At 39.7% G+C, this 24,375-nt stretch overlaps 1 protein-coding gene across 1 annotated transcript; it reads right to left on the bottom strand.

The window, feature by feature from the left end:
* Positions 1-1,014: 1,014 nt before the first annotated feature.
* Positions 1,015-22,101, bottom strand: LOC309640321 (uncharacterized protein; the record flags this gene model as incomplete). The annotated part of the gene is made up of 6 exons (XM_082418779.1): positions 1,015-6,353; positions 6,714-10,211; positions 12,082-12,164; positions 18,680-18,778; positions 19,187-19,400; positions 22,086-22,101. 5 exons carry the CDS (start codon positions 22,099-22,101, stop codon positions 9,979-9,981), a joined length of 645 nt encoding a protein of 214 aa, XP_082274905.1. The 3' UTR covers positions 1,015-6,353; positions 6,714-9,978.
* Positions 22,102-24,375: the final 2,274 nt, after the last annotated feature.

Raw genomic sequence — 24,375 nt, forward strand, 5'->3', positions numbered from 1 at the left:
AACTAGAGGAGGGGGGGAGGAAGAGAGAAGAGAAGGCAAATAGGATGCAGTGAAGAAAGAAGTGCTTCTAAAAATAAACAAGCTACAAGGATATATCGTACAACACAGGGAATATAGCCAATATTTTATAATAACTATAACTGGAATATAACTCTTAAAAATTGTGAATTACTATGGTGTATACCTGAAACATATAATATTGTACATCAACTATACCTCAATAAAAAAAAAATTTTTTTTAAACCTTTAAAAAGAAGTTCTTCTAACAATGTGGTGGCGACATTAGCAAACACCTTGAAATATCAAGTCATCTATTGCTTTCTAGAAAGGTCATGAGACCTCATCTGCCAGCTTGTCCTTTTTCAACTTACTGTTTTAGGTTTTAGTAATTACAAGAGTTTTGGTTTTTAAGCCATTGGATATAGAGCAGTTTCTAAGACAACACAAGCAATCTTGTAGGAAGGCACAAGGGTATTCTGGCCTTGGGAGACTCCAGTTCTAGCTCTGGCCCTGCGATTAACCAGCCCACTGGGCATAGGGCAGAGCCTCAGAGTCCTGATTTGTAAAAAGAGGTGTTTGACTAGACTGTTCCAGTCACCCTTCCATCCTGAACTTCCTCTGATAACCTGATGCAGTGTAGTGACCAAGAATAAGGTAACTGGCATTGGATAATGCCTGCCTTGAATCACGGTTTTGCTATTTATTTTGTCACCATGCTAAGCCTCGGTTTCCTCATCTATAATACAAGTATAATGATAATGAATATATCACCTACTTCATAGAACAGTTATGGACACTAAGTAAGGATGTATATAAAATGCCTACCCAGGCACTGGCATATACGAAGCCTTAAAAAAAAAGCTGTTTACTGTTATCGGTATTAGGAATCACCTAGGATTTCCCTGGTGGTCCAGTGGTTAAGACTCCGCACTTCCAATGCAAGGGGCATGGGTTTGATCCCTGGTTGGGGAAGTTCCACATGTCACACAGTGTGGCCAAAAATTAAAAAAAAAAAAAAAAAAGGAATTACCTAGAAGAAATAGACAGGTTCTAACACAGAAAGCACAAGTCACTTAACATTTAACAGCAAGGATGAAAATGAATCTTTTCATTAACCTTTTTTCTCATTTCAAAAGTAATATCTCATTCTAAGACGTTTAGAAAATATTTTTTAAGCATTAGTTCTTCTGAGGAAAGATACCCAGAAAGTGAGGCAGAATTTCTTCTAAAATACAACAACTTTGGAGGTAAAATGACCCAGTGATTTTTAAACTGTACTATTACTGAATCCAAGTCTTTGAACCTTCAAAAGTCATCCATCCATTAAGCCACAGAATGCACAGTTCTAAAATCCTACATACAATCACTATAATTCATGTTCTATCTTTTGGGGGGCTCTGCCATTTTAAAGATTATTTCTTTTCAAGGAGGAAAGTTATGGAAACCATTAGCAAAATGTTTCTCCTCGACCCCCTGCTTGTGACGGCCCCGTTTCCGGTCAGCAAGCAGCAGCTGTTTTTGATATCCAGTTGCCATCTTCGGCACCTGCCCACTCGGCCGGGCAGAGAGAATTTGCAGCAAGCATGGCCTCAGAGCCAGGAGCCTGGCAGCCTTCCAGGGTCTTGATACATGGCTAGGAACAAGACCCTGCCTTCCCATATCAACTCACTATGGCTTATAGGTGATGCTAATGAAGCAGCTCAGGAAGTATTTATGAAGATCGATTTGTGCTGGAAACTATGGGAGACAGATATGGGACTATAAAGAGGATGACGGAAGATGTCACCAGGGTTTTCAGTCCTTGTGTCCCTGTAACTACACTATGACTGTTGCAGTAAGATTTTATGATGCTAAAAGCCTGCCAAAAATATCATCAGCCATAAAAAGGGTAAAAAGGAAATTTAGATATATGCTACAACATGGATGGACCTTGAAACCATTATGCTAAGTGAAATAAACCAGACACAGAAGAACAAATATTGTATGAGTCCATTTATACACGGTCCCTAGAAGAGGCAAATGCATGGAGCCAGAAAGTAGAATTGGGTTACCATGGGTTGAGGGGAGGGGAGAAAGGGGAATTGTTGTCTAATGGGTACCGAGTTTATGTTGGGGAAGACAATGAAGTTTTAGAAATAGATAGTGGTGATGGTTACACAACACTGTGCGTGGATATAATGTCACTGAATTATACATGTACGTAGGTTAAAATGATAAATACTATGTTTTGTATATTTTACCACAATTGAAAGAAGCAAAGCAATCAAAGCAGTGAGGGAGGGGAAACCCTGTTAAATTCAGTTTCTCAGAGAAACAAGCAGCTTCAGATCCAACTTAAGCACTAATAATTTGAACAACTTACTTCGCTATCACACACACCAGCTTCAAGGGAGTGGCTGTCTTTGGAAGGATGGAAAGGATAAAATGAACAGTGGAGAGTTACTTTGACTATCTCTGTAACTGTTTGTTGTTTTTTTTTTTTTTTGGCTGGGCCATGCAGCATGTGGGATCTTAGTTCCCCAAACAGGGATCAAGCTCGTGCCCCCTGCAATGGAAGAGCAGAGTCTTAACCACTGGAACACCAGGGAAGTCCCTGTAACTCTTTATTTTAAAAAAATAAATCTGAACAAAGTATGGCAAAATGTTATCTGTTTGATCTGCGGTTGTTTATAAGTGTCTGTTACATCGTATTCTGTACTAAATAAACTTTTCACAACTTCGGCTTCTATCCTCATATCTCCCCCATCCTCACTTTCTGCTGACCTTGCTTCCTACTTCCCAGAGAACATGGACACAATGAGAACTTCCTGGGCTTCCCCCCCAACTCCATCAACCCACCCACCAATACCTAGACCCACACATTCTGCTTTCCTGCCCACTACCATACAGGAACTATCTAAATCCACTTCCTTCTTGGTCACTGGGTCCCACTGCCTGTCATTTATTCAAGGCCATCTCTGAAGTAATTCTTTATTGCCTATCTCCTCTGCCAGAACATACTCTCCATAGAGGTCGGGATCTTGGGGCTTCCCTGGTGGCACAGTGGTTAAGAATCCTCCTGCCAATGCAAGGGACACGGGTTCGAGCCCTGGTCCGGGAAGATCCCACATGCCCGCAGAGCAACTAAGCCCGTGTGCCACAACTACTGAGCCTGCGCTCTAGAGCCCGTGAGCTACAACTACTGAGCCCACGCGCCACAACTACTGAAGTCCGCGTGCCTAGAGCCTGTGCTCCAAAACAAAGAGAAGCCACTGCAATGAGAAGCCTGCACACTGCAACGAAGAGTAGCCCCTGCTCGCCACAACTAGAGAAAGCCCACGTGCAGCAACAAAGACCCAAGGCAGCCAAAACTAAACTAAAATAAATAAATTTTAAAAAAAAAAAAAGGTAGGGATCTTGTCTATAGAGTTCTCTGATGTATCCTAAGCATGGAGATCAGTTGCTGGCATGTAGTAGACTTGCAAAAGATATTTATTAAATGAATGTATTCTTTTTCTATATGTTTGAACTATTTCAATATTTTTAAAATGAAATATTTGAACAGATAAACTTGATTGCATAACTTGATACCATAACTTGATTGCATGAAATATTTGGAATAAACGATTCTCCCCTGTTATTCCCATAAACCATTTAAATGTCCCAGAGGATTCCTTAAAACACTAAAAATAGAGTTGCCATATGATCCAGCAATCCCACGCCTGGGCGTATATTTGGAAAAATAAAAACTCTAATTTGAAGAGATACATGCACCCCAATGTTCACAGCAGCACTATTCACAATAGTCAAGACATGGAAACAACCTAAATGTCCATCAACAGATGAATGGATAAAAAAGATGTGGTACATATATACAATGGAATATATATATATATACACACACATACAATGGAATACTACCCAATCGTAAAAATAAGAATGGAATAATGCCATTTGCAGCAACATGGATGGATGTAGAGATTATCATACTAAGAGAAGTAAGTCAGACAGAGAAAGACAAATATCATATGATATCACTTACATGTGGAATTTAAAAAATGGATACAAATGAACTTATTTACAAAACAGAAAGAGACTCACAGACTTTGAAAACAAACATGGTTACCAAAGGGGAAAGGTTGAGGGAGACATAAATTAGGAGTTTGGGGTTAACAAATACACACTACTATATGTAAAATATATAAACAGCAAGGACCTACTGTATAGCACAGGGAACTATATTCAATATCTTGTAATAACCTATAGTGGAAAATAACCTGAAAAAGAATATATATATAATATATACATTATATATGTATGTATAACTGAATCACCTTGCTGTATGCCTGAAAGTAACACATTCAATTTAAAAAATTTTCTTTTAATTAAAAAAAAAATTTTTTAAGAAAAAAAAAAAAGAAAAAGAAATGTCCCAGAGGTACAAGTATTTCAACATCCAAGCCTCATCTCCCAGAAGTCACACACAAAATACTTGGTCATCCATATGTCCCCAATATTGTTTTAGAAATAGGGCTGTCTCCCTTTCCATGGCACAGTGTCTCTGGACCTTGGACACCAAGGAATTTGTGCAGCTCACGTTCAAACACTGAAGAAATGTGAAAGTCATTTTAGTACAGACAAAATCAGAACCATTAGAATAGAAGGGGTTAAGAGCTGAATGCATTTTTTAGACAGCTGTTAAGTGCCAAGGCAAGTTCTCTGTGACTAATTATAACACTAAACACCTTTAGTCTGAATTACATATGCTATGTTTCTTAAAACACTAAATGAAGTGTGGGCTTAAGAGTACAGAAGTGGTTATTCTTTACTTGGTCTCTATACTTCCTGTCATCAAAGCAGAGCATGAAGATCATCATTAAAGAATTTTTTTCTTCTGACCTACTTGAGAACACTGTGAAATGATCAGTTGTAAAACGTTCTGGAAACTTGACAATGTTGGCCTTAACAGTGACAAAAAAAAAAAAAAAAAAAAAAGATGAAAAATATGTGTGTCTTGAGGGAGGTCTCTTTCAGCAGAACTGTATAGATACTTTTCTGTTTTAAAATTTTTCACTCTAATAAGTAACCTGATTCAAGTTGGAGGCTTGGGACAGCTTTTACGATCTATTCTAAATTATAATTAAGAATAGATTAAGAGCCTTTTTAGCTTGCACGTAAGCTAACGAAAATTTAAATTTACCTTTACATACTGCATATTTTATTTCTACAGCTAGTTTTTCCATTGCATCTTAAATCCAATACAGTTAGTACTGGGGGGAAGATTTTAAAGATGCTTTCCCTTTGGCACATGGTACCAAGCAGCCTTGTGTACATTTTGGGAGTCGGGGTTAAGCTTTCAAGTTAAAGAATAGGATTTCTCTTTTATGTTCCATGACTTAATTTAGGGGAAAACCAGACTAGAGGATAAGAACAGTTCATTAAGACTCAAGAATTCTAATCATGTCTCTGGGCTTGTCCTTAATCTAAAGCATTAAACGATAGCTTTCACTTCTCTGTGGCTCACTGTTTACATCTAACCTCGAGACAAAAATGCCACCCAGAGTTTGTTAGGTCGGGGATTCAGTTCCCCTCTGGAGTCTCTTTGGCAACTCAGCTCCACATGTACATTCAGGATTGACATGCTTAGAAGTTGAAGTCTGTCATTGTCGGTGCTACCAAATGATTTGTGTTTATAAACTTCCTTGTTCTTAGCACAAGAATAAGTAATGTTTTTCTATTTCTCTTTTATTAGAACAAGTAAATATTTACAAAGGAGATCCAAGTATGGTATTCATTACAGCCTAAAGTCAAGATACAGAGTGAAAACCATTTATGGTAAAGGATGTCAAATCTCTTAGCAAATTTCTTTTCAAACTACCTTAAAATTTAATCAAGTGTCATTTGTATAAACCCAACTCAAATCAAGGGGTCCTAATAAGCTTTTTAAAGATTAGTTGTTTTTGTCAAGTACTATTAAAATGGAAAAAAAGTACCATGTTTTCACTGATAGAGATGAGCTTATTTTAATATACAGTTGATATCAGAGTTCTACAGATTTGCAAATGAATATTAACTGTTATACTGGAGATATATCTATATCATACATATATGACTTGCCTTAATGTTTCATTATGAAGGCACTAAAAACCTTAGAATTAATTCAAGTATATTCTTTGTGTTTACAATGACATTTCCAAAAGAATGCTTTTTTAAAATCACTCAAATACTCTTTTGAGATTAAGACGTTTATTAATTTGTGTCCCATCTTACAGAGATCATATCTTATTCATTTTTGCACTTCTAATAATTAACAAGATCCTGGGGATATATTTGACAATAATAAATATTTGCTGAGTAAAAATGCAGGCACAGGGCTTCCCTGGTGGCACAGTGGTTGAGAATCTGCCTGCCAATGCACACGGATTCGAGCCCTGGTCTGGGAAGATCCCACATGCCGAGGAGTAACTGGGCCCGTGAGCCACAACTACTGAGCCTGCGCGTCTGGAGCCCGTGCTCCGCAACAAGAGAGGCCGCGATAGAGAGAGGCCCGCGCACCGCGATGAAGAGCGGCCCCCACTTGCCGCAACTGGAGAAAGCCCTCGCACAGAAACGAAGACCCAACACAGCCATAAATAAATAAATAAATAAATAAATAAATAAATAAATAAATAAAAATTTTAAAAAGAATTTGCTCAACAACCTTTAATTTAAAAAAAAAAAATGCAGGCACACACTGACATTAGCAAGTCATATTTAGAAATCTGTCTCCCTCTTTAGGACACAAGTTTTCGACATGCACAACTGAGCACCAATTTGATCTGGAAAACTTGGCCCTTACGGTATTTCCTTTAAGACTGATTTGTAAGTTATCTCACTGCTTTTATTGAAGGTCATCAGTGGATCTGGGTTTTCTTACCTTTTCCCACTTCCCCTCGCGTCTTCCTCAGGGACCATCCCCAAGGAGATGCCCTTCTGTCTACGTTGGCTTATCTTGTCTACAGAGATGTCCTGAAAGTCTTCTACAGGCAGCAATTGCACGAAGATGATCACTGATTGAGGGAAAGATGGACCCAGTCCCAATCTAAACAGGAACTATCTTCCATCCACCAGGAGAAGGACTGATGCCCTAAGAACAAGGATGGAATCGTGGAAACCATCTGAAACCTGGAGGAACATGAGCAGCTTTCTATAGTGCAGGAAGGTGTAACCCTGCAGTCAGAGAAAATGAACGTAACTTCCCATGCTCATGGCCATTGCTTACAAGGAACACTGTTCAGAGTGATCATTAACAAACCCAGCCACTCATGTTGCATTATCTGGGGTTAAAGCTGATTGCTTAGCACACTTCTCTAAGCCTCTTTAGAAGCAGACGCCTTTACCATTTATCACATCTCACTAATCAGAGAATAATCTAGAGGTGACTATTCTAGACACCTTTTGATGCAAAGCAGCAATGATGTGGGAAACTTAGGCTTGGAAAAATGTCAGGTTTTTATTCACTCCTGTTTTTATTCTGATTAAAAACATAAGGCTGAGTCTAGGTCAATTTCACCAACCTCATAACTTGCTAGGAGTTCCAAAGGCAGATTTTGTAGTTACCTTACATGCGCAAAAGGCACACCCTACCTCGGTACCACTTCTGTTTCTGAGGTTCCACCTAAGTTTGTTTTTAATGAGTATAATCTCACATACCTCTTAAGATTGCGTCTCAAATAATTCCAGAGTCCCCTCTCTCCCACCTTCGCCTGTAAAGCAAAATATACTCTATGGGATTCAGAAGAAAAGACATTTTATTCTTCCCTTGAGACACCCATCTCATGCAGAACCTGCAGCTGGATCCTCCCCTTGTCTTTTATAATTTAGCCATGGCCTTGGGATCTGGGGACTCTTAGCCCCAGCTGTTTTCAGTGGCTTTCCTGAAAGCATTATGTACATTAAGACACTGAGCTCAATGGCCAGGTTAGACTTCCGGTTTCAATGAAGGAAAAGCAAGCTCATTAAGATAGATCTCTTTGTAAAAAGAGTACTTAAAATTAACATCCTGGGGAAACCAACAGAACTTTCTGTTATCTGAATTCTTTCCACATATGGTTCAATGCACCGCTAATGGCTTCCATTTGAAAAAGCAAATTCATTTAGAAAGAAAGATGTTTTGTAATGTATGTAAGATTTCATGTTCTTAAGAATACACCAGTTCTTTAGAATTTGAGTAATTCAATCTAAGAGTTGCCAGTCATAAGTTTTAAACATAATTAACCAGTATTTTATTATACTTGAAGTTGCAAACTTCATTGGTTCACGGTTGTGGGTTTATATACACACTGCTCAGTGAACTCTTTTACAAAAGTTAGAGGGATATGTGAGCACTGATAATTTTGTAGGATTAACATCATTTCCTAAAACATCTGCCTGAGAACCATCCTGCATATTCCCACACATTTTCCATGTTCACATCCCCTGCCGCAATGTCTTCTTCCATTTTGCAAAGGGCCCTACCTTCTACTCTGGTGCACTGCTCCAAGTACTAAAAATCTCTGTTAAAATGATGGGTGTTAAGGAAGCCATTTAATGAGAAATTAATTTGCTATAAACCTGCCTCACTACATATATTTCAATTAAGACCCAAATGTGACTTCAGCACCAAGAGTATTTTGGCTGAAGTCAGGATACTCCGAATTGAGATAGATGGCAGAGTAGAATGGTGGGAGAGACTTTTCCTTTTCCATACTCTAGTTTCAAACAACACAGATCTCTTTTAGGAGAGAACCTTGTGAGCAAAAGCAAAGGAAGCTTCAAACTGAAAACAGCTTTCCCAGTGTATAAGAGATACACTTAAAAGTGTTATGAAATATGACTTCTGTTCATGAACTTGAAAACCTGATTTGGTAACAGTCAACATACACCCTAATCTCTCTTTGTGATTTTGAGCCAATTTCTTTTAGGGGGTTTGGTACATGAATAATTAGATCATAAACCAATTTAAAGTTTGAGGTTCTACCTCTACATTGTTGGTGGGAATGTAAATTGGTGCAGCCCCTATGGAAAACAGTATGGAGATTCCTCAAAAAACTAAAAATAGAGTTGGCATATGATCCAGCAATCCCACTCCTGGGCATATATATGGACAAAACTTTAATTCGAAAAGATACATGCACCCCTATGGTCATAGCGGCACTATTCACAATAGGCAAGACATGGAAACATCCTAAATGTTTTATCCATCGAATGGATAAAGATGTGATATATTTATATACACAATGGGATACTACTCAGCCATAAAAAAGAACGAAATAATGCCATCTGCAGCAACATGGATGGACCTAGAGATTATCATACTAAATGAAGTAAGTCAGACAGAAAGACAAATATTATATATCACTTATATGTGGAATCTAAAATATGACACAGATGGACTTATCTACGAAACAGAAACAGACTCACAGACATAGAGAACAGACTTGTGGTTGCCACGGGGGAGGAGAGAGGGAAGGATGGAGTGGGAGTTTGGGGTTAGCAGATGCAAATGATTATATAGAATGGATAAGCAACAAGGTCCTACTTGTTGTATAGCACAGAGAACTATATTCAATATCCTGTGATAAACCAAATGGAAAAGAATATGAAAAAGAATGTGTGTGTGTGTGTGTGTGTGTGTGTGTATAACTGAATCACTTTGCTGTACAGCAGAAATTAACACAGCATTGTAAATCAACTATACTTCAATAAAATTAATTTAAAAAAACAATAATAATAAAGTTTGAGGTTCTCAGAAGATAATTATGTTTCAAAGTAACTGGGTAAGCTGTTAAAAGTTCAGAAGAGCCTATTTTAATTCTATCTAATCAGGGACTCCATTTTATTTGCCTTCAAAAAGCAATACCATTTCACATTTACATTGCAATTTATAATTTGTAAGGATTTTTGACCTATGTAACCTCATTTGATGTTTATACCAACTCCACATGGTGGTCAGAGCTTTTTTATTGAGGGGACTGGGGCTCAGGGAGGAAAGCGTGGAACCCAGAGCAAACTCGGGTCTCCCAGCTCCTGGTCCAGTGTTCTTTCTGTTCTATCAGACTGACTCTCAACAGTTAGATGGAACCCTCCATTGTTTGGGGCTGTGCCTTCATCCTTACATGAAAAACCATGGTGGACTTCCCAGGCGGTCCAGTGGTTAAGACTCCACGCTTCCACTGCAGGGGGCGCAGGTTCAATCATCCCTGGTCGGGGAACTAAGATCCCACATGCCACGTGGTGCAGCCAAAAAAAAGGCAATACATAAGCAGAGTGTAATTGATTATGAAAATTTTTAGGCCAAGAAGCAATTGTTTTTGTTTTGTTTTGCTTTTATCAAGACTTCTTTTTTTCTTAGAGCAGTTTTAGATTCGTGGCAAAATTGAAGGGAGGGTGCAGAGATTTCCCATATACTTCCTGACTCTGCACATGCATAAAGACAATAGTTTTAACCCTTTCTTAAAACATAAATTTTAGTAAGTAACTTGGGAATGTAACAATTAGGCTGCTATTCAATATTCCCATTACATCATTGTGCTCTTTGAGACTTAGAACAAGACCATGTGGTTCTAAAACAGGATTGTGGTGATGGTCGTGGGACTATATAAACTTACTAAGACTCATCAAACTTAAAATGGGTAAAATTTATAGCACATAGATTATACCTCAATAAAGCTGTTAAAGCTACATACCCACTGGTATGCACTGAATTGGGTCCCCCCAAAATTCATATGTTGAAGTACTAATTCCAGCACTTCAGAATGTGATGGCATTTGGATAGGGCCTTTAAAGAGGTAATTAAGTTAAAATGAGGTCATTAAAGTGGGCCTTAATCCAACATGATCGATATCCTTTAAGAAGAGAAGATTTGGACACAGACACACACAGAAGAAAGACCGTGAGATGACCCAGGGAGAAGATGGCCATCTACAAGCCAAGGAGAGAGGCCTCAGAAGAAACCAACCCTGCCAACACCTTGATCTCAGACTCCTGCCTCCAGTACTGTGAGAAAATCAATTTCCGTTGTTTAAGTCACCTAGTCTGTGATACTTTGTTTTCGCAGTCCTAGTAAACACTCCCCAAATCTACCCCCCAAAGATACACATACACATGGATGGACCTAGAGATTATCATACTGAGTGAAGTAAGTCAGACAGAGAAAGAAAAATATCATATGCTATCGCTTATATGTGGAATCTAAAAAGATGATACAAATGAACTTATTTACAAAACAGAAACAGACTCACAGACTTCGAAAACAAACATGGTTATCAAAGGGGAAAGGTTGGGAGAGGGATAAATTAGGAGTTTGGGATTAACATATACATACTACTATATATAAAATAGATAATCAACAAGGATCTACTGTATAGCACAGGGAACTCTACTCAGTGTTCTGTAATAACCTATATGGGAAAGGAATCTGAAAAAGAATGGATGTATGTATATGTATAACTGAACCACTTCACTGCACACCTGAAACTAACACAACATTGTAAATCAACTATACCCCAATATAAAATAAAAATTAAATTAAAGAGTATATATAAAAACAAATAAAATAAAATAAACAAACAAAAAAAAGATACATACACACAGATACACACACACAAATGCTACATAACACAAACTATATGAAAACCTGCCTGTATGAGTAGCTTTGGATTTTTACTTCTCCCCTGGGACACTATTTTACTCACCAAATTTTGTATGCTTAAGTTTCAATTATTTATATTTTGATGTTACTTATTACAGACTTAATAACAAACTACGAAAATTCAACATATAAAAAAGCTACATAGCTTTTTTAGCTACATAGCTCAACTCTATAAAAATAGAAACAAGCCATGCTCGATGGTGAAGAATGACTTTCCCGAAGTTCCACAGTCACTGGTGGACACCTTGAGAACTGGGAGCCAATATCTGGGCATCTATCTCTTTATTAAAAATATTGATAGTTGCAGTGGAGAAAGCCCAAAACGCCGGGCCAAAGAAAGAAAAGATGAAATTCTTGCTACACAAACTGTGTAGAGTTAGTATAATTAGAAAGCGTAGAAATCATCCTATGAAGCAAGCACTATTTCTTACATTTCTTAACAGTAAAAATTTCCCTTGTTTCAATTCCTTTCTTAATTTTGTACCACAGTGACATGTTGCGGTACAGTGAGATCCTGAAATGACAGAAAAACATTGAGGTTAAGTATTGTTTTTAGTCAGATGAGTTGTGAGTTGAGCAAAAATGAAGTTAGACATTGGCAGGCAATGGGATATTTCTTTCATGTGCCCATCGTCACACTTCGTTGACAGGCTGGGGTGTAAAATGTGCATTGCTGGGTTCAACGTGTAACGTTTGGCAGGACTTTTTTTTTTTTAATCACAATTGCAAACTAAAGTTTAACTTGATATAAAGAGAGATTAAAAGTCTAAGAACCATCTTTAAAACACAATACCATCCCCAGTTCTAAGAAAATAATTTGTTCTCTACAGAAGTTAAGGAAAGAAAATTCCCCCAACAGATGGAACTTACTGCTTTATAAAAAAATATGATGGCCAGGCCAATGAAATGTTGGGTGGTGTTCTATAACCCAGAGGTCTGTACCCCTAGTATTTGTTTTACTTTTTCTTTATGCCTTTATTTTGACCACTCAATTCTATTCTCTTTCATAGAGTCCGCAGAATTAGTGACCCATGAGGCCATCTGCCTCTCAAGACAATCACTAGTAAGTTCTGCTACGTTTAAAGATACCATCCCACTGTAGTAGTTCCCAAAACTCGGCTCTCTTTCTTCTCATGTTCTCTGGATTGACAATATTTAACAGCTACCGATTGGAACTGCCATTAAAGAAAGTACATACATGAGACCCCAAATCTCTCAAATTCTAAAATCCTGACTACGTAAATCTAACACATTTCCTGCATTAGCTGGCTGGTTTAAAATGTTATGCTTAATTTATCTCCATGAAAGCTGTCTGTATTCCCAAGAACATGGCAACCATAGGCATTCACTTCATAGGCAAATTTTCAGATCATCTAACCCTGTTGCATAGTTTATGTTATTCCCTCACCCCTCAAATGCTTTCTCAAACCTTGTGATCATCTGGGTAAACAAGTAACAGCTCCATGCTTACAACAAGATTAGAGCATAGGATAGAAAAATCAAAACATTAAAACAGGTCTTAGACTCAATTTCACTGTGCTTCGTGGTAAATATCACCAAAAAACAAATATCTATGCTTGTGTGATTATGTAGGTTAATGGCCAGACTTAGCCAATGGTCTTTAGTTTCCATCTTGGCTGTAAATCAGTATAGAGGAAGAACCCTGCCCTGCTATTCTCTCTTATTTCCCTATGTTGACATCAAGGGGACCCATTTTCAAAGAGAATGTTGGTTGGTCATTTCAGGGCACATACTTATGAACATGGAGTTCATTCCTGATAGAAAAGGAAATTGAGAGTGCCAAAGGACAAGAATTTGGGCTGAGAATAGGAGGAAGAGCTGGCACTAATCCAGCTAGAAGACCTACACACAGATAGGAAAAATATAATTTAGAGCAAGTCCTTTATTCCATTAGCTCTCTGTGTAAAGGAGGCCATAACTCCCTTCTCATATGAACCCTCAGAAGAAAGTTCCTAAAACAATAAAGTATATTAGGGCAAAAGAGGAAATGGAGTCTGATGAATGTACCAGAGAAGAACAACTAGAAAATGATGAAGTAAACTCCTGTTTACATTTCTATTGTGATGGATCATGCCTTGTGAGTGTCAGTAATCTCTATGCTTTGACTTTAGCAATCAGCATGTAAAAATATCGCCTAAGCCTCAAAAAACAAATCACCATAAAGGTTCATAGCCTCATAAAGTTTGGTAAATAAGCAACAGAATGGTTTGGAGTGCATTCATAGGACATAGAAACACAGCATTTGGAACTGTTAGCTGCAAGTAAAATTGAATAAGATGTATCTGTATAAGGCTTACCTTGGAGATGAAGGAAGATGCAAAATCAAATTATGAGAAGTAATATTTTCAGGGACTGCAATGTATGATGTTTCTAGGTAGAGTTCAATTTACTGAAGATAAAGATACCATGAAGCATAGCAAACCTGACTATATTTAAAATAGAAAATCATTTCTCTACTTGAAGGGAAGTCTATTAGCTACATTTTAGTAAACCCTGAACCAAAGAACCTATGAACTTCACTCTTCCAGCAGGAAGTATCTTGAGTTGGTTCAGGCTGTATTACAGGCTGGTCATTACAACACTTAGAAAAAATGTTATTGTCATCTCCATATTTTACCCAACCTGAGTATGATGGTTTCCTAGGGCCATAACAAAGTACCACAAACTTGGTGGCTTAAAACAACAGAGATTTATTCTCTCACAGCTCTGGAGGCCAGAAGTCTGAAATTAAAGTGTCAACAGGGCCATACTTTTTCTGAAGGCTCCAGGGAAGACTTCCTCCTTGCCTCTTCCTAGCTTCTGGCAGTGGCCATCATTTCTTGGCTTGTAGACTCATCACTCCAGTATCTGCCTCTGTCCTCACAAGAAGTTCTTCGTGTATGTCTCTGTGTCTTGACATGGCCTTTTTTTTTTCGGCCGTGCGGCTTGAGGATCTTAGTTCCCTGACCGGGGATTGAACCCGGGCCACAGCAGTAAAAGCACCAAGTCCTAACCACTGGACCACCAGGGAATTCCCAATATGGCCTTTTCATAAGGACACCAGTCACTGGATTTAGGGCCCAATCTAATCCAGTGTGAGCCCAATTTCACCTAACTAGTTATATCTGCAAAACCCTGTTTCCAAATGAGGTCACATTTTGAGGTTCCAGGTGGACATGAATTTGCAGGGGACATTATCCAACCCAGTACACTAATCAATGATAAAAATATTTTTTAATAATCAAATATCTTCCAGGAGTCCACAATTTCTAAACATGTGCACTGTGTTTGGAGGCCAAATATAAGTACTCCAAATTATCCTTTTAAAAACAATGGATACATGTGCACGTAGGGCTGAGTCCCTTTGCTGTGCATCTGAAACTATCACAACATCGTTAATCGGCTAAACTCCAATATAAAATAAAAAGTTAAAAAAGAAAAAAGAAGGGTTTTTTTCTTGATCCTCAAATGACTGAAATTACATCTAAGCATGGCACAACTTCTGCTCTGGGGAGAGTGACGCAGACTACTGTTGCTATTCTTTCCTTCACTTTTTAAAATCATTTTTTTAAATCAAAAATAGTCCCTTGTTTAAAAAAAATGCTTCAGGCTGTTGGGGAAATCCATCACCTGTTTATCCTTTTGGAACAGGACTTTCTTCAGGAACGTATTCTCATTTTATGTAGTTACAAAATGGATTCCATTTTTTCTTGTGTACTCTATCACCCTGACTTAGATAAACTCACAATGCTTCTTGGCTTCAGTAAACAAATGAATAATGCTAGAGAAACAGATGACAGTCATCATTAAGATTAAAGAGCAAAGCCATGTGGTTAAAATATAAATTTGAAGTCTAGACTTACTGTTTTCATGTAGGGAGAGGGAAATATCTCAGACATTTTATATTCCAGAAATTGAGTTTACAGTGGTGCTTATACAAGGAGAAGAAACAATTGTACATTTGAGGGTTTTTTTTTTTAATAACCTAAGTTTTGGGCTAAGGCTTAAAGGAAAAAAAAATTTATTTCCCAAGAAATGGGAATTTTGTGAATTTTTGACTTTTTAACATTGATTTTATGGACCCTTTAACCTTCCCTGCGCTTGGGCTCAAATACGTTCCTTCAGATGCTTTAGTCCCTAAAAGAGGAGGGAATAGTCTAAGCCACACCCAAACCTCTGATTCTCATCCCACTCAGGTTCATGCAGGTTCAGAAAATGGGCAGAAGACCTAAATAGACACTTCTCCAAAGAAGACATACAGATGGCCAAGAAGCACATGAAAAGTTGCTCAACATCACTAATTATTAGAGAAATGCAAATCAAAACTACAATGAGGTATCACCTCACACCAGTTAGAATGGGCTTCATCAGAAAATCTACAAACAACAAATGCTGGAGCGGGTGTGGAGAAAAGGGAACCCTCTTGCACTGTTGGTGGGAATGTAAATTGATACAGCCACTATGGAGAACAGTATGGAGGGTCCTTAAAAAACTAAACATAGAACTACCATACGACCCAGCAATCCCACTACTGGGCACATACCCAGAGAAAACCGTAATTCAAAAAGACACATCACCCCAATGTTCACTGCAGCACTATTTACAATAGCCAGGACATGGAAGCAACCTAAACGCCCATCGACAGATGAATGGATAAAGAAGTTGTGGTACAGATACACAATGGAATATTACTCAGCCATAAAAAGGAACGAAATTGGGTCATTTGTAGAGACGTGGATGGATCTAGAGACTGTCATACAGAGTGAAGTAAGTCAGAAAGAGAAAAACAAATACCATATATTAACGCATATATGTGGAACCTAGAAAAATGGTACAGATGAACCGGTTTGCAGGGCAGAAATTGAGACACAGATGTAGAGAACAAACGTATGGACACCAAGGGGGGAAAGCGGTGGGGGGGAGTGGTGGTGGTGTGATGAACTGGGAGATTGGGATTGACATGTATACACTGATGTGTATAAAATGGATGACTAATAAGAACCTGCTGTATAAAAACATAAATAAAATAAAATTCAAAAAAAAAAAGTCATAGAAAAAGAGATCAAATGTATGGTCACCAGAGGTGGGGAGTGGGGGGAGAGGGAGTTGGATGAAGTCAGTCAGAAGGTATGAACTTCCAGTTATAAGATAAATAAATACTAAGGATGTAATGTACAACATGATAAATATAATTAACACTGCTATATGTTATATGTGAAAGTTAAGAGAATAAATCCTAAGAGTTCTTATCACAAGGAAAAAAGGTTTTTTTTCTTTTTCTTAATTTTGTATCTGTACGAGATAACGGATGTTCACTAACTTTATTGTGGCCATCATTCCATGATGTATGTAAGTCAAATCAGGATGCTGTAACTTACACAGTGCTGTATGTCCATTATATCTCAATAAAACTGGAAGAAAATAATTCACCCACAAAATAATAAAAAGAAAAAGAGGAGAGGACACAAGACAGAGGCAGAGATTGAGGTGATGCTGCCACAAGCCACGGAATGCCAGGAGCCACCAGAAGCTGGAAGACACAAGAAAAGGTTGTCTCTTGGAGCCTTCAGACGGAGCCTGGCCCTGCCAACACCTGCATTTTGGACTCTGGCCTCTGGAACTGTGAGAGAGTAAATTTTTTTTGTAAAGTCACCGAGTTAGCAGCCCTAGGAAAGTAATACAAACATCTCTTGCTTTTTATGACTCAGTTCTCTTTCTGCTATACCCTTTGCAAGAATGTGGTTATTAAACTCAACAAGTTAAAAAAAAAAAAGGGGGGGGTGAGCTGCACTGCAGATCTGGGTAGTAGGTCTTGATTAGATCAGCTCCAACTTCTCGCTGAGGACCAGCAATTACATGGAGAGAAGGAAGAAGGAGGCAAAGCTACCCGCCCCACGGTGTTCACATTAAATATTCAGTAGTTAACTTCTTGTATTCTATTTGTGACCGAGATGATGAAAGATTATTTGAAATCAGCACAGAAATGTTTTTTGCATCTGATTTTAAAGCTGTGCTTAAATATAGTGAGAAGAGCACAGCAAAGTATGTATAGACAGAATCTTCTAGAGCAATCTCTTTCTGGAATTCCCCAAGACTCATGCCTGAGCAATACAGACATTACCTAATAGGTAGCTTTCTTGACTACATAAGCCAAGATAATTATATCAGTTGTTTCCACCCAGACAGGATCCTACCTGGACAGGCTCCCTCGCTGACACCTGATAAGGCTTCATAGGAAAAAGGAAACTTGACTAGCTTGGGCTAAAATATAAAAGTATTTCTTAATCTTTAGAGTTTAAATCATTACTAGTATTTCTAATTAGGTCCCCTAAAGCCCTCATTTCTGTGTCAGGATACTGATAATACTATCTAATAATATAACAGACAGTATCATGCATTAAAACTGCTGTTCTTATTTTTCATTTGCCAATCGTTCAATTTAGACCATATGGGTTGTATCAGGTACAAGGTAACCTCACGAGGTTGAAGCAGGCTAGATTTCATTTCCATCCACCCCCAAGACAGAGTTTAACTTTACATTGTGCTTAATTGCCATCACACCTCCCATGTGATAGAGGCCTTTACTTTTTTATTTATATAGAATACATATATACAGAAAAGGGTTGGCAACATAATTCCCTGATAAAAAAGCTATGTATTTTAACTTCTTTTTCTCTGTTATAAAAATACACATCACTGAATTTTTTAAATAATTTAGAAACAAAATCTACTTAGTAATGATTTCTCACTGCTTCTGATTCAAATCATTTAACTTTCTAATGGCCAAGACAACAGCACCCAAATGGGTGGTATCTGGGGAAATAAAGAAAAGGTCACCTTGGCTGCACCCCCCCCCTCCCCATCCCCACCTCCCTCACTCCCTTGGCTTCACATGGCATCTTCACTCTACCCAGGGTTATTCAAAATCCAAAATCGTAAATTGAAACACACTGACTTAGTTCTTTCTGGCTGCTGTAACGGAACATCGCAGGCTGGGCGGCTTAATAACAACAGAAATTTATTTCTCACAGTTCTGGAGGCTGGAAGTCAGAGATCAGGGTGCCAGCATGGTGGGGTTCCAGTGAGGACCCTCTTCCGGGTTGCAGATGGGTGTCTTCTCGTTGTATCCTAGAGGGAGAGAGGGAGAGAGAGAGAGAGAAAGAGGAAAAGAGGGAGAGAGGGAGAGAGAGAAATTGAGAACGAAGAGAAAGGGAGAGGGAAAGGCAAGCTCCTGGGGACTCTTCCAAGGGCATTAATCCCATTGATGAGGGCTCCACACTCATAACCTAATCACCTCCCCAAGACCCCACCTGCTGATACCGTTACATTGGGGGCTAGGCTTTCAAAGTATGAATCTGGTGGGGGTGGGAGAAGGGACACAAACATTCAGTCCACAGCACACACCCTTCTTGGATGGCAGTCTCTACCTCTCAGCCTCACTCCCTTCCACCCACTACCTCGCTTTTCAATTTCATCAAGACCTCTAGGCACCTGAGCCCTTTTCTGTTGATCAGCCACGCCCACTCCCTTCCTTACCCGCAAAATACGTGGTGGTTCCTCACCTCCTTTCCTACCAAGCTCTTCAACTCCCTAGTTCCCTTGTCCTTCTGCCATGCTGGTCCCCTAAAACCCCAACCTAGATCTAACCAACTCTCCACCTTGTCGTTGCCGTTGTGAACGGCTGGAGGAAATCTCTCCACCCCCAGATGGAACTTGACATCGATGCTGCCAATTGTAGGCGCATGTTTTCCTGCTCAGCTGTTCCCCTCATGCTCCAGGGGCTATTTTCAACCTTCTCAGCTTTCTTCAAACCTTCGACCCCAGGATGGCAGATACAGCCAGCTGGGGAGCCAACCAATGTCCTCTTCTTCCAGGACACCCAGGAAAACTACACTCCACAGCCCCTTGCGTCTGGTGTGGTGGTGCTGCTGAGATCTAGTCCCGGGCCTGGCCCGGCCAAACCTCCCATAAATGCTCCTCCGTCTCCTCCCCCTTCTGCAGGGCGGATGCTGAGGCCTGGGGCAGACTTGGATGTAGCCAGTTAAGAATCAGAGCCTCGGGGCTTCCCTGGTGGCGCAGTGGTTGAGAATCCGCCTGCCAATGCAGGGGACACGGGTTCGAGCCCTGGTCTGGGAAGATCCCACATGCTGCGGAGCAACTAGGCCCGTGAGCCACAACTACTGAGCCTGCGCGTCTGGAGCCTGTGCTCCGCAACAAGAGAGGCCGCGATAATGAGAGGCCCACGCACCGCGATGAAGAGTGGCCCCCGCTTGCCGCAACTAGAGAAAGCCCTCGCACAGAAACGAAGACCCAACACAGCTATAAATAAATAAGTAAAATTAAAAAAAAAAAATTTAAAAGAATCAGAGCCTCTGTCCAAAGTGGCCCTGAATGATTTTGCGAAAAATCATGCACATCGCACGCACGCGCACACACACACACGCACACCCTCCTACCTGCCCTCTCCACTGTGTCACGTGAGTTTCACGTGAATGAGAAATAAACTTAGGTTAATGAACTTAGGCTAAACCCCTGAGGGGGGCCTGGAGAGGACATCACGTCCAGCTGCTGGGCTGACCTAATCCCCACCCCATCCTCATACAGCACGGGCCCTTTCCTCCCGTTCTCCTGAAGAAGAAAAATGAAAACGTATTTTGTTCTCTAATAAGCAATGGAGGCCAACGAAAGGCAGCCCGAGTAATAGGCCAGCCTCTCAGACTCAGCTTGGAGGGGAGATCTGAGGCCAGGAGGCCTTCACAGGCCCTGGCTCTGAGCTCTGCCTTTCCCCTCAGAATTCTAACCTACTATAATAGTTTTATACCCAAAAGTCTTTTATTGATCTTCCTTATGTTTCTATAACAAAAATAGGTTTATAAATTGAAACTGAAAAATTATTTCCTCTGACCACAAAGGTCTGTGTTGAAAAAATTATTTTTTTGGATTGAATTATCTTTACAATTATTATCAGTAAATAGTTGATCAAAGTACCTAAATGTTACATATTTTAAGTAATTAAATAATAAGTAAATATAAAGTAAAACATAAGATAAAAAATATAAAGCAAAATATGGAATTCCCTGCTGGTCCCGTGGTTAGGTCTCCACGCTTCCACTGCAGGGGACATGGGGCTTGATCCTTGGTCAGGAAACTAAGATCCCACAAGCCAAGCAGCCCAAACACACAAACAAACAACAACAACAAATATATATATATATAAAGCAAAATACAATAAAATGTATTGGGAATGAAGCTCTTAAGAAAGGAATGGGTCTATTTTGTTTAATGGTTTGGGGGTTTTTCAATTATTAAATGTATCTGTGGATGATGGACTGAAAGTAGCTTAACATCAATTTTATTCCTATTTTCACTTTTTTGAAACAATTGAGAAAACTTTTTGCACATAAATAGAAAGAATGTGGGTATAAAATGGTACTCAATTATCTGAACAACTTCTCTGTTTTACTGATAAAATAAAATTCTTTTGAAGATATACCACTAAAAATAAGTTACATTGTTAGTTGTCTATCACTAAAAACAAATCGCTGGAATAGGAGTCTGACTAAAAGCTAACAGCCAGCTCTGTCCTCCTCTGGTTGAAAACTCCCTGATCTGTCAAAGAACCCACCGGCTCCTCACTAGTCACTGGCTTGCTCTGCACCTCATCCGCATTTCCACCTTCCCTTTCATAACCAGAGCATTCACACCCAGGGGCAGAACCTCTGTTAGATTCATGATGAATGGGTAAGAGGTGGTTGTAAAAGGCAACCTGAAGGCAAACTCTCAGGCAGATTAAATTTTACGAAGATACACATTTGGAAGCGGAGCACCAGGAATTTCATTCCTTAACCCTCTCCGGGTTTGGGTGCCCCTTAGAAAGCCTTTGCACCCCGTCCAAATACATGCAGACCATAGATTGAACGCCATTAACCTAATGAATTGATAGGGTCCCCAGAGGAACCCCCTTTAGGGTCTGCACCCCAAAAGGCAAACACCACTTTGTAAAGAGAGTCTCTTCCTTTCATAGCGGAGACAGTTCTCTTAAAGTCACTAAAATCTCTGAGTATAATCCAGGCCGATGCCACTTGAGTAAAAAGCAGTAGTTAGGATTTTAGGTGCAGGTATTATGTTTGACTGACTCTGGGCTGGTTATTTTTTAAAAATAGGTGTGTTCTCACGCTGAGCTTTGGGGCTAGCGCTATGTGGTCGCCTGTCCTGGGGCAGTTTGGATAACAAGACATCTACCCACCCCTGGAGGCTTTTGGCCCTGCTGAGATGGCCTGGTGGACTTGCTGCTTCTCTCTAATTAGATGAGGCAAGACCCAGTGTTTTCTAGGACAAGAACCTCGGGGGAAACAGCGGCTCCAGTCCCCTTCTCTGCAATGAGTGACTGCTGGCCCCTGAGCATGGTGGTAAGAAATTCCAATCCTTAACTCACTTTTGGACAGGAACATTATTCTCCTTTACTCCCTCTGGGCCTAGGGAGGAAGAGAGGCAGCATTAAAACCTGCTTTGTTATTCATACTGTGACTCTTTGTTTTGTATGTAAAGAGAATCTGGAACTAGAAAGTGACTGTTAAGCAAATCAACACGCGAGAGATTCTGACTGGGTTAGGTGGTCCGTGGTTGAACAGAGCTCTTCATATCACATCATTTCACAGGCTGACTGTCAACTTCTGAAAGAGTGCCTTGCTGGAGTCTTCCTGATTCAGTTCGAAATGCTTGGGATGAACACAAGACGTGGCTGCCTGCGACTGTCACGGCATCAGGAACAACGTGACAGGTGATTTCCCCTGGGAGGGCTGGGAGCCCGCTGCCACCCTTCCCTCCTCTGTCTCCTCACAGCATCAGGGGTGTCCTTCCTCCTGGTCAAAATTAACTCCTCAGACGGGCTCAGGAAACCATTTCCCTGCCTCTTCAGGGATCTACCACCTAAATCCCACCCTTCTCCTGTAGTATCAGTAACCCGTCTGTCCGCACTTTCCCTTCCCCATTTGAAAATACTGAAGATTCTCTCTAGAAACTGGTTCTTCCAGATATTAAAACATAAAGTGCAGATACAATAATTAAAATACCTTGGAACAGCAAAAGCAATAAACAGTAGTACAGATTCCAGAAACAGACCGAAGTGCATTCCGCAAGGTACTTGGTAGTCAGGTTGGCATTGCAAATCCATGGCGGAAAGAGCATCATTTAATAAATGGTGTTGGGACAACTATTTTGAAGATAAATAAATCCAGATCCCAACACTGCTCCTTAAGCCAAAAGAGATTCCAGATGAACCAAAAGTTTAAACATAAAAAAAATAAAACTATTTTTTTAATATAAATTTATTTATTTATTTTTGGCTGCGTTGGGTCTTCGTTGCTGCACGCGGGCTTTCTCTCGTTGCGGCGAGCTGGGGGCTATGCTTCGTTACTGTGCGCAGGCTTCTCATTGCGGTGGCCTCTCTTGTTGCGGAGCACGGGCTCTAGGCGTGCGGGCTCAGTAGTTGTGGCTCACGGGCTCTAGAGCGCAGGCTCAGTAGTTGTGGCACACGGGCTTAGTTACTCTGCAGCATGTGGAATCTTCCTGGACCAGGGCTCGAACCCGTGTCCCCTGCATTGGCAAGCAGATTCTTAACCACTGTGCCAGCAGGGAAGCCCAGCATGAAACTATTTTGTATAGACTTGAGTGGGGAAAGCATTTCTAAGTAGGGTTACAAAATTCTCATATTTAAAGGAAAAGAGTATTAAATCTGTTGACATAAAAACATGAAATAGGGGCTTCCCTGGTGGCGCAGTGGTTGAGAGTCTGCCTGCCAATGCAGGGGACACGGGTTCGAGCCCTGGTCTGGGAAGATCCCACATGCCGCGGAGCAACTAAGCCCGTGAGCCACAACTACTGAGCCTGCGCGTCTGGAGCCTGTGCTCCGCAACAAGAGAGGCCGCGATAGTGAGAGGCCCACGCACCGCGATGAAGAGTGGCCCCCGCTCGCCACAACTAGAGAAAGCCCTTGCACAGAAACGAAGACCCAACACAGCCAAAAATAAATAAATAAATAAATAAATAAATAAATAAATAAATAAATAAATAAATGAAATATATCTACATTAAACTGTAACGTTATTCAATAAATAAATAAAGGTAAAGGGCAAACAACAAAAAAGTCCAAATGGCTTACTGAATTTGGTTATTAATTCTAATATTTTTTTCTTTTCCAATATTTATACAGATTATTTAATCTTTTATTGCATTAGCTAGACCCTCCAAAGCAATGTAGAAGTAATAAGTACGTTGACATAGTAGGTATACTTGTCATATTTCTGATTTTAATTCAAATGACTTCTTTTGCACTGTAACTCTTGGTATAATGTTTGCTTTTGTGTTTTGGTAAAACTTACCATACTTAAGTAGCTTTCATTTTTTAATGGATACTGAATTATCTCATGCCTTTTGAATACCTATTAATATGTGGGGTTTTTCTTTTAAATTGTTACTGTAATGAATTTTTATTTATAGATCTTTTTCAATGTTGAACAATTCTTGCATTCCAGGATAAGACTACTCAACCTTGGTATGTTATTCTCTGATACAATACTACATTTGACTTGTGAATAGTTTATTTGACTGTTCCTGAGTTGGATCCTTTATAATAAGCTGGTAAGTGTAAGTAAAGCGTTCTTCTGAGTTCTGTGAGCCATTCTAGCAATTATCAAACCTGAGACGGGGGTTGAGGGAACCCCCAA

This window comes from Balaenoptera physalus (genome assembly GCF_965194825.1).
Source record: "Balaenoptera physalus genome assembly, chromosome: 12".
NCBI classification, from domain to species: Eukaryota; Metazoa; Chordata; class Mammalia; order Artiodactyla; family Balaenopteridae; genus Balaenoptera; species Balaenoptera physalus.